We start from the raw sequence: 11,643 nt of genomic DNA, 5'->3' as shown, positions 1-11,643 counted from the left end.
AAAAATATAAATTCAATCATGTGGCGGTGCTCTCGTATCCAGTGCATAAATTCGATGCTAAAATATGTTTTAATTTTTTAGTCGTAATGTGACAACAGTAAATAATACCGTATAAACTTTCTATTTTATATAAAAAGAGTTTTAATTCTGATTTTTTACGTCTCATAAATTTGTACCTGTCACCATCAATCACTTTAACGTGTGCAAATTAAAAATAGAAGGTAAAGTTGCAAAATTGATCTCATATTTTATCTCTAATTACGAATTTGGTCCCCTTATAATTTAATTTATAAATTTGGTTTCCAGTTTTATAAATTCATGTGAAATTGGTCTTGGAAGTTCGATTTGGACGTTAACCGTTAACTTCAGACGTTAGCTGTCACGTGTCAACGTCTGAGTGGCTCTTCGCGAAGGTTTCATCTTTTTTAGGTAAAATTGTACTTTTGGTACATTAGTTTTACTCCAATTTTGATTTTGATCCCTTTATAGTTTAATTCACACATTTGGTCCCCCAGTTTTATAAATTCTTTTATAAATTGTTCTTGCAAAATTGGTTTTTTGAATGGTTTAGTCACTGGTGCTAGAGACATGGTAGGTCTTGATAAATCTCGCATTTCTTTTTTCATCGCAAGTTTTTCACTCATTTGGAACCCAGAGAAAAATCACTCTTTGTCTCTCTCCCACTTTCGGGGTTGTTCAACTTGGGAAAGTGGCGCATAAATCCCAACCTGGGTCTGAAATTTTCAGATCTCTTACTTTAACAGGTTCTGTAATAACTCCCTCTTTTTTTTTTCTTTTTTTGCTCATATCATGTGTATACGACTGTTTAAGTGACTTATGCATGATGATGATATTTTTGTTTGAAATTTGAAATACAACTTCTCCAATAATGAAATTTGGCTGAATTTATAAATAAATTTATAAAATTGGGAGAATAAATGTGTGAATTAAATTATAAGGGAACCAAAATTAAAATTGGAGTAAAATTGGGGGACCAAATGTGACACGTCACATTGGCACGTGACTCTGAAGTTAACAGTCAATATCCAAATTGAACTTTCAGGATCAATTTTGCAAGGACTTATAAAACTCGGGAATCAAATTTATTAATTAAATTATATGAGGACCAAATCCGAAATTGAAAATATACCGAGGGTTTGCCAAAATAGAAATATGTACTATGCGCTATGGCCCGAGAATGGTTGTTGGTCTATAACAATTAATAAAGCTGTTTCGTTCCACAGGTGCCCCCATTTTCCAATGGCACCAAAAACACAGAGATTAGAATTCAGGCGAGAAGGGGATCAAGGCAAAGAAGAATAATAGAAGTATCAAAATGGCAAGCCAAAAATGTATGGAAATGGAAGGAGAAATCAAGAGCTTAATGAAGGTATGGATTTCAATCCTAGCCTCCCTATGTTACTGTTATTTCATATCATCAAGGGTACCCAAAGGCTTGTTGAGGTTTTTGACCCTCTCCCCAGTGTTGTACCTATTCACCATCCTACCTCTTCAACTCACCACTGTCCTCCCAACAGGTGTCACTGCCTTCTTCATCACTTGGCTCACCAACTTCAAACTCCTCCTCTTCACTTTTGATTTGGGCCCTCTCACACCAAACTCAAACTCCCTTCTTCACTTCCTCTCTTTTGCATGCCTCCCAATTAGACTAACCCCCTTAAATTCAAAATCAAAATCAAAATCAAAATTAAAATTGCATTTCATTATTTTTCCAATCAAGGTCTTTCTTTTCAGTCTCTCACTCATGAGCCTTAAAGATCAATACAAACAAAAACTTCACCCTACAATTATTTTGGGCATATATTGTACCCTTCTGTATCTTTTAATGGATGTTGTTTTGGGACTATGCAACATTGTGGTCAATGCTGCATTTGGGATTGAGCTTCAGTTGCCGTCGGATGACCCTTATTTGTCAACTTCTTTGCGTGATTTCTGGGGGAGAAGGTGGAACCTCATAGTAACATATACTCTGCGTCACACTGTATACAAACCCGTGAGGTCATTATTAATGTCCAAGACCGTGTTGGGCCCCCAGTGGGCCTCGGTGTCCGGAGTCATGGCAACTTTCTTGGTGTCTGGTCTAATGCACGAGCTGATTTTCTACTACGTCACACGTGTTAGTCCCACGTGGGAGGTCACGTGCTTCTTTTTGCTCCATGGGGTGTGTGCCGTTGCGGAGTTTGGTGCGGTGAAGTGGTTGGGCGCTAAATGGAGACTGCATTGGGCCTTGTGTGGGCCCATTACGGTGGCGTTTGTGATAGTCACCGCCGCGTGGCTCTTCTTTCCACCGTTGATGCATGATGGCACAGATGAGAGAACCATCAAGGAGTTCAACGATGTAGTTGAGTGTGTGATGGGAAAATTTTACTAGTCCCATTTCATTGAACATTATATGTTTCTATTATGTCAAATTTTCCATTATTCACATATGCATAAAAAAAAGTTACAATGAATAAAATCAATCTTAAAAAATTAAAAAAAAATCATTTTTTAAGTGCAGCATGTTGATGTATACAAACTTGTATAATCTTCATGCATATTTAAACGTATTTGAATAAAAACCGCATCTCTTTTAACTTTAATTTCTCACTATACTCAAATCTCTATTTAAACGTATATTACCTTATTTACCCAATCATCAAGGCGCATTTGATCTCACATTACGCATTGCACCCTAATTATCACCAAATCAATTATGCAAGTAATTGCTCTCGATTTAACCACGATACCATTAATCAATTTCTTAATCGAAAATAAGACTTCTATCTCATAATAATTAATGGAATTTGAGATCATTTCTTGTCTTGTGTTATGTTTTTCATATTGAGTGACATTTAATAACACAACGTAGGCACTTCTAAGACTTCTGAAAAAATTTACTCACTCCCAATAGATAGCAAATGTATGGTCAATGAAGTAATGAGAGACTAAGTAAATTTACTTGAAATTTTTATTTTAGTACCTCGTTTTCTTTTATGTTCGATTTAAGTGCCTATTATTAGTTAAATTTTGATAAGTGATAACACGACATATTAAATGAAATGTTCCGTCTTCAATGTCATATCATGTTAGGGTTGATTGAGTTGTTTTTTAAGGCATTTTTATGTCATTTATCCTATTTCTCAATTTGGTTCAACTGGACAATCAGTGTGTGAATCATTTGTAATTTGCTATATAATTTATAAAGGGTAATGATTATTGTTAAATATTTGTAAAGTGTATTTTTCTCTTCAACATTACCGTATCTTGTTACTTAACACAACAGGAGAGGATTCACATTTGATGCAAGCATTAATCAATTGCAAAAGAAAACATATTCACCTCATGCTAATTTCGGTTACAGTTTACTAAATAGAAGGCTTCTTTTTCATTTTTTTTACCATCTGTATGTATGTTGGCTCTTATGGAAAACATTATAGCCGAAAATAAATGAAAAATTCATGTGACGTCTCATAATTCATCACGTTTCTTATAATTGGTAATGACCAGAGCTTCCTTCTTCTCTACAGGATCATATATAAGATCATGATTGCATGAAAAAATCCTCTCATCAATTTTTTTATATATATAATATAGTAAAACCAAGATATAATTTTCTTGTATCAACTTATTTCACCAAAATACATACTTAATACCACTACTTATGGAACGAACGAGGGTTGAATACAACGATTGTAACATGGGGTAATGCCGGCAATGGAAGATCCAACTGAAACGTCATTATCCAACAAGAATACATACAGATCCAGCCAGAGTAAACACTGAATGATTTATGAGAGCTGAAATCAACTCCTCTCCAGCGTCTAACTAGTGATTCACATTCTGAAGAGTTGCATCTGTTTATACAGAAAGTTATTCACCCTCACTCAAGATAGGTACTATGAGCGGTTTCATCTGTGCCAGATATACAATCGCCCACCTGATATGGCAAATGAATAACCAAAGTAAGCAAAAAAAGAAAGAAAGCTTAATGGAAAATAAAACAGGGCATGGATATTTACCAGTTAGAATTACTATTGAAACAAAGTAAAATGTAACCATAAATTAATGAACCAAAGTTTATCAACTTAAGGCAGGCATGTTTAGACCTATGAAAATTACATCACCAGGAGAAATAAAATGAACTTAATTGATCAAGAAGATAGAATTTGGTATTCCCCCTTTTCCAAAAAAAATAATCTAATTCAGCAAAGCATGTGTTCATTCCATCAAAAGGCCATTTTCCTTCCTCTCTTAATCAGGCTGGACATATTGTCAGACAGCAAATAAGTAGTTATATCAGGGAAATGATAACTTTTCAAGCACTTGACTTCTTGATTCAGAAACTACTCATAAGTTTTTATGCATTTCCAGTTAACATCACTACAATTTATATTACAGTCAATTTACGTATCAAGCACAAGCCAAAGCTTCCCATCGTATATCCTTTGGTCTCCTTGAGAAATATGGCAGCAAAAAGTCCCATCTTATGACCAAAGTAAAGCACCAAAGGCATGGGTATGCCTAAACATATCCTGATTTTGAAAAGTTCACCTATTCCTCTTCAATTACTTTTGTTTGGTACGATTACACAGCAAACATAATTCAACTAAAAAGTACTCCAAATTCAAGGTCATGGAGAGTAAAAGTACAGGTACACAAACAGCTTCAACAGAACTGATTATGGACACATTCAGCCAGAGAAGTTATTCATTTAGGAAAAAATGAAAACTTAGTTTTTAGTGTATTCCTTTTCTATTAGATCAATAGCTAGCTGGGGCAATAAGCTCAGGAGCAGTGCAGCAATTCCTATTCTAACTCCATGAAAATTAAAAGAACTTGCTAATCAAACATGTACTTACATCATCCAGCAGCATGTTGTTGCAGTAAGAACCAAAGTTAGGTGAAATCTGCAACGTAGTAATAAGATATTAGTTCATACAGAGAAGAGTAATTTTGTGAGAGGAGACATTATTCAATGAGGACAACTTACATCATCTTAGAAACCTACTTTGCCACTAACTAAAATTGTAAAACTGTGAGAATTCATAACAGAATCAGATATTAATTAAATAGATGTTTGAGTATATCTTAGTTATGCAAAGCAGGCATTCTTACAGCCTCTGAGAAAAAAAAGCATATCATAATTCCTTCAATGACATATTAGATCTATGAGCTATGTGAGATTATGATTTTTTTTTATAAGATTAGCAACAGCAATTATTAAATTGCTTCATAAGTCCTAGAAAGAAATGAAGAAGCAAGCAAAGCATAATACAGATTGGCGGAAGGTCCTCTGTTGAAACAAATACTGGTAGAAAGGGACGCCACAATTCCAATCACTGCGAAAACTAGCGTTGTTACCGAGAACCCCATATCGGATCCTAATTCCTGCGAGAGAGACACAAACAAAAATTAAGAACGTGAGAGTGAAAACGAAACATTTACATTACCCCCTTAGTGCCGTAATCTGAGCAATCACGCATATGGGCCCATCTTATGGGATTTACGAAAATCTCCTATCCTAATTACTATTTGGGTTTCTTGATCCATAGTAATAGGGATGAAAATAAATCAAACTTTTAAAGGCTAAGTCTAGTCTAATATGAATTTAATATAAATTTTTGAGGCTTAATCTATTTAATTTAATAGATTTTTTAAAAAACCTGAGTCTAACCTAAATAAGTCAGTCCACGCCAGACTTTATGTAAGTCAGATCATAAATCCTGTAGACAGACCTGACCTATTCTCACCCCTAGATAGTAACAATTGAAAGTGTAAATCAGAACATTTTCCACTTAAAAATTTTAACTTCTTGATTTAAACCTTACAAGTAAAACATGTAATAAAAAAACAAAAAACCTCCACGAATAGTTCTTTAACTTACTATTCCAAATTTTCAAGAATAAAATTTCGAATCACTACATTAAAATGTAATAAAATTTCCAAGTGTAAAAATCTAATGTTTCAAATATAGTATTTACCCTAAAAAAAATTAGTCCAGATTTTCAAACATTAAAGTTTCAAGATAAAATCATCTAACTTAAGCTTCTTAATTCAAATATTATTATTTTTTATTCGTAAAAATCAAAAAGACATCTCAAAAAATTCATAATAACTCATGTATCATTATTAACCAATTAACTTAAACACGTTGATTCTAAATCATAATCTACTCTTATATATTAAAATACAGAAGTTTTGATAAAATGAAAACTTTAGGTGCATTGAATCTCAAATAAGACTCTGCATAGTTTGAATTTTTTTTTTAAAAAAACTATATTATAAAATAATATTTACACGACTTAAATTATATTCAACAAAACTAATTAAAATTAGATGGTAATTGAAACCTAATAGCTACATACTTTTAAATTAACTTATATAAATATTTGGTAAAATTATTTGTTAAAATAGTTAAAAAAATATAAAATGACATAAATAACATATTTAAAAATGATAATAATAAAATTAAATAAATATTTTAAGAATAAAAAGATAATATTTCAAAAAATACTACTTCAAATATTTTAAATTTGACTAAAACATAAAATGCCATCATTTTAAAACAATGATTAAACCTTATACATCAATTAAATTTTTATTCATTTTTAATGATAAAGGTTCTAATTTATTAAATAAAAATAGAAATAAAAACTTATAAAATCAAAGAAAAAGTTATCGAAAAATATTTGATGGCATGTCATATACATCAATTAAATTGGAGTAAAGAAGGACGTCTTAGTTTTTATTAAGCAACGTCCCTTCATCTGGTTTAAATCTAACCAAGTAAACAAAATCCACTCAAAATTGGAGGGTGATTAGCTTCAATTTCTTTCCATTTCCATTTTCCCCTAAAACCCTAACTTAAAAAAATAAAATAAAAACCATCGAGAGTGAGAGAGAAGAAAAAAAAAATGGCGATGCTTCATCCCCTCACAAACCCAAACGCAAACGAGCTTCTCTCACTCTCATGCTCTTCTATATTCCACCACAATGCACTCACAACCTCCGTTTCTCTCAACCCCAGAACAACAAAAATTGCTCCTCGACGCCTAAGTCGTCGTTTCGGGTCCGTGAGATGCTCTTACGCTTACGTAGATAACGCCAAAATTAAGGTTGTCGGCATCGGTGGTGGCGGCAACAATGCCGTTAATCGCATGATCGGTAGTGGTTTGCAGGTATCGTCTTTGCTTCCCAATTTGGAACATCGATAACTGGTTCTTATCAGAATCGATTTTTTTTCAGTGGTTTCTATTTGTAGTGACTTTGATGCTTTGCTTCTTGTGTTTGGAGGTTTTACCACTTTAAAATAGTTACTGTACAAGTTAGATAGTTATTAATAGCAGTTCTATTTACTTTTTTCTTTTTTATCTTGATAGCACATTTTGGAGTCACTTATTTATTCCAATGTTAATTTGTAGCTAGTGGCATTATTCTCTAAGATAAAATACCATTTAGATGTAGTTATTTAGGAGATCTTTGTCCAGTTAGAATTAGAGTTTCACCTTGATAGTTTGCATAATAAATGCTTACATTGAATGTCAGCATAGGTTGCCAAGGTGAAACTCTTCTGATTGGAGAACGACACAAAAGCACCTAAAGAAATGCATCTAGTTTTTCACCTTTGTGTTTTGCTGCCACCAAGTGAATAATGCTGATTATATTGTCGAATTCTGCTGCATTTTCAATCAGGGTGTAGACTTCTATGCAATAAATACCGATGCTCAGGCACTGTTAAATTCTGCTGCTGAGAACCCTATTAAAATTGGAGAAGTTCTGACTCGTGGATTAGGTCAGGCACTCTACTTGTATAGTTTTTGCTATGATGTGATTTGTTTTTGTGGCTACTGTCTTGTTTCTTTGCTGAATTTTTTGAGAAATTGAGGGGTGGCCTTTGATTCAAATTGCCTGATAGTGATGCAGGTACGGGCGGGAATCCACTTTTGGGGGAACAAGCTGCAGAGGAATCAAGAGATGCTATTGCTGATGCTCTTAAAGGATCAGATTTGGTGTTTATAACGGCTGGGATGGGTGGGGGAACCGGGTCTGGTGCTGCCCCAGTTGTAGCCCAAATATCAAAAGAGGCAGGTTACTTGACTGTAGGTGTTGTTACCTATCCCTTCAGTTTTGAAGGACGTAAGAGATCCTTGCAGGCAGGTGTCCTTTTTTCTCGTTATTTGGGAATGTGGCTACTGAAAGTTCTACTCTTAATTAATATTACCTTCTTTCTTTATTATGTTGAAAAATATCACTTGTCTTCTTCTTCCTTTGCAGTTTATTTTATCCTGGTTACAAGTGTGTTTGGAAATTCATTTTTTGACATTGTTTTGAAATGAATGGATTTCCAAACACACTGTATAATTTGTTATTTAAGTTATGTGTCATCCAGTATATATAATTTGTCGTCTGAAGTTTATTTTATCTAGCTGATAAGAGTCTATGGTTCATCTGAAACTTTTAGTTTGTGTTTTGAAATCTAGAAAATAAGTCTCTAGTTTGCATTTGGTTTTCTTCAGGCCTTTGAAGCCATCGAAAGGCTGCAGAAAAATGTTGACACACTTATAGTGATTCCAAATGACCGTCTGCTTGACATAGCTGATGAGCAGATGCCTCTTCAGGATGCTTTCCGTCTTGCAGATGACGTTCTACGGCAAGGAGTACAGGGAATATCAGACATTATAACTGTGAGTTGATTGGCAAACTACGTATTCATATTTTTTTTCTATTCAAAAATACTAGATCAGTAACTTGCAAAGAGAAAAGGGAAACATAAAAAGCTTGAACGATTCTCCACCTACTTGTTCCTTACTGCTTTTGAGTGGTCACTGGCTCACTTCTTCATAATTGGGCATTTTGGCTTTGCATTCATGTCAAGGGTATGTCCATGCTTTTTTTTTCTCGACATTATAAACTGTTGTGCCTTCTTGCAGGTACCTGGACTTGTCAATGTGGATTTTGCAGATGTAAAAGCTGTGATGAAAGACTCTGGGACTGCAATGCTTGGAGTAGGTGTTTCCTCCGGTAAAAACCGAGCAGAAGAAGCAGCCGAACAGGCTACTTTGGCTCCTTTAATTGGATCCTCTATTCAGTCAGCTACTGGGGTAGTGTATAATATTACTGGAGGAAAGGACATAACCCTGCAGGAAGTGAACAGGGTTTCTCAGGTATTTAAAGATTGTCACCACTTGCTTAAGAAACATTTTGTTATTCCTTTGATCTTGTGAATTTGTTGCAAACTAACCGTATAATGTTTCTTGATTTTTATGTTTATAATTTCAATTTTCAAGTAGAGTGCTTCAGTTTTTTGTTATGTTGATATCTTTGCATTCAATTTACCGTAACATGTTAAAAAAATTTATTAAGTATTCCTCTGGAAACCATCTAGTCAGGAATTTTAGATACCTAACCAACCTTTCACTGGAAGAGAAAAAAAAGAAAGGAAAATATCAATATTTCCATCCTCCAGGGGTCTGTTTTTCTTTGCAGTTTGTGCTGTATTTTGCCTTTTGCTGTATGGTATATTTACTGGGTTGACTCCTACCTTTTCTTCGTATTTGCCTTGTCCTTAACACGTGTAATTTTTATAGGTTGTGACTAGTTTGGCTGATCCTTCTGCTAATATTATATTTGGGGCTGTCGTTGATGATCGCTACACTGGGGAGATTCACGTGACTATCATTGCAACTGGCTTCTCACAGTCTTTTCAGAAGAAGTTGCTAACAGATCCAAGGGCTGCAAAGCTGCTTGACAAGGTGGCTGAGGGCCAAGAAAGCAAGGTAGTCCCTCCTCCCCTCAAGTCCTCAAACAAGGTTGAATCTAGACCATCCCCGCGAAAGCTCTTTTTTTAGTTGCATGGTTCTTTTTACCCTTTTTCATTTTTCCAATTATTATTATTATATTATATTGGCCGATCAAAAAAAAAATTATTATATTATATTGTAGGACACAATGATCTTGATGCTTAATTAAGTGAGATATCATTCTCTTGATGTTCTTTCCCCTCCAATGTGCACTATTCTTTTCAAATTTAAAAGCTGTTTAGTTTGAGAATATGTTGTGATTTTATTTTCACTTTTAAATTACAAAAGTAAAAATGACCACTTTACCCTTCGACGACATCTAGATTAGTTAAATGTATTCTATTGCCAGGTTTTGACACATTACTTATAAGGGTCTATGTGTGATATTGCATGATGATCAAGCTTTGAGGAATTCTTATAGCTAATGTGTGAAGATCTGGTAATAGAATACATTTAACTAATCTAGATGTCGTCGAAGGGTAAAGTGGTTATTTTTATAAGGAAAACGTTGTATTGGTTCTTTGAATGATCAATGCAGTTGAGAAAAATATTCTAGAAACCATTACAAATAAAGTTTTGAATAGCTGAAAGAAAATTTAATAAAATAATAAAAAAAAACAAAAAATTTAAGTTAAAATCAAAATAAATACTAATAAGATTGAAGGAGTGGAGTAACTTGTAGTATTTATTTAGTGAATTTTTTGAAATTACATCATCAAAGAGAAAATTGCTTAAATTGTGTAAAATGAAAGGGGGAAAATGAAATGTTATGATGGGATTCATGAAATTTAACTTAAGTACCTCGTTGTGGTTGCACATTAAAGTTTTTTATTTTTTATTTTTTATAACTGGGTTGCACATTAAAGTTGCACGATATTAATGTAAGTCACGTACATAATACTTGACCACAATGGAACAAAGAAATGTGTGAAAACTCAACCATATTGATACTCCAGCCCGTAGCATTCACTTTCATATTTGTACAAGAGAAAAACACACACGATATATAAACACCTAAATATGCCAATTACAATACATCGCCTTTTACGACCTCAACAAATTCCATTCCATTGGAAAAGTACCAAGAGAAATCAGGAAACCTGCTTATGATGCTTCAGTGCACACGGCAGAAACAAAGATGAAGGCAGACTCTTGGCAAGTTGGGTATTTTATACATTACAAATATTTGACCAATAGCCAAATGATAACAACCAAAGCCACCATACCAACCATTGATAAAAGCATGCACATGCAGGAGCAACCACCCTTGGCTCGCTTATTTAAAACCGCTAAGTTCTTCTGCACCCGCTGTTTTCACAACAGAAACATAAAATATAAGCAGCAAGTAAATGTCAATAATATTAGCATAATTTAACTTCGATATGACTAAACAAGAGATTTGGTCCCAATAAAGTTTACTATAAGAGTGTTACCCTAAGCCGAGAACAAGAAAAGATTTAGTTACACAGTTCAATCAAAAGATTTAGTTTTAGAAGGGAGACAACAAAGCCTTGAACCCCTAGCCGAGATTCGCTACATAGATTACACCAGAATTACATTTTAGCCTAATATAAACACGAATGATATAAAAGTTAAGATTTTAGTGTATATTTTATGTTTTCTTTTATTACTGCAACTTAAACTATTAAATATTAATCATTATTTATGTTCTTTATTTAATTATCAAAAGAAAATTTACAATTATTTTGTCATTATACATGTTCGTGTAAAAGTTGCTATAAAGGTGTTGGATATACATTTGATCGTGTTGTCATTTTCTTTATACTAATGCTCATACTGCGCGAGGAGCATGTCGACAGACAAAATCCCTGCATATGGT

General features: G+C 33.7%; 3 protein-coding genes across 3 annotated transcripts; 2 read left to right on the top strand and 1 right to left on the bottom strand.

Moving 5' to 3' along the window:
* The first annotated feature begins 1,204 nt into the window (after positions 1-1,204).
* Positions 1,205-2,504, top strand: LOC114402759 (probable long-chain-alcohol O-fatty-acyltransferase 5). Its single transcript, XM_028365427.1, has one exon. The coding sequence runs from the start codon at positions 1,337-1,339 to the stop codon at positions 2,390-2,392; it is 1,056 nt and encodes a 351-aa protein (XP_028221228.1). The 5' UTR covers positions 1,205-1,336; the 3' UTR covers positions 2,393-2,504.
* Positions 2,505-3,550: 1,046 nt separating this feature from the next.
* LOC114402746 (V-type proton ATPase subunit e2-like) lies at positions 3,551-5,538 on the bottom strand. Its single transcript, XM_028365419.1, has 3 exons — positions 5,279-5,538; positions 4,863-4,910; positions 3,551-3,940 (listed from the first exon to the last, which is right to left on the bottom strand). Exons 1-3 carry the CDS (start codon positions 5,374-5,376, stop codon positions 3,874-3,876), a joined length of 213 nt encoding a protein of 70 aa, XP_028221220.1. The 5' UTR covers positions 5,377-5,538; the 3' UTR covers positions 3,551-3,873.
* A 1,252-nt stretch (positions 5,539-6,790) lies between these two features.
* LOC114402738 (cell division protein FtsZ homolog 1, chloroplastic-like) lies at positions 6,791-10,002 on the top strand. Its single transcript, XM_028365408.1, has 6 exons — positions 6,791-7,181; positions 7,696-7,795; positions 7,927-8,156; positions 8,520-8,687; positions 8,934-9,167; positions 9,591-10,002. The coding sequence occupies exons 1-6, from the start codon at positions 6,918-6,920 to the stop codon at positions 9,849-9,851; spliced, it is 1,257 nt and encodes a 418-aa protein (XP_028221209.1). The 5' UTR covers positions 6,791-6,917; the 3' UTR covers positions 9,852-10,002.
* Positions 10,003-11,643: the final 1,641 nt, after the last annotated feature.

This window comes from Glycine soja, chromosome 2, assembly GCF_004193775.1.
Source record: "Glycine soja cultivar W05 chromosome 2, ASM419377v2, whole genome shotgun sequence".
Classification (NCBI taxonomy): Eukaryota; Viridiplantae; Streptophyta; class Magnoliopsida; order Fabales; family Fabaceae; genus Glycine; species Glycine soja.
Note: the sequence above shows the minus strand (reverse complement) of the source record. Positions and strands in the feature narration are given on the sequence as shown.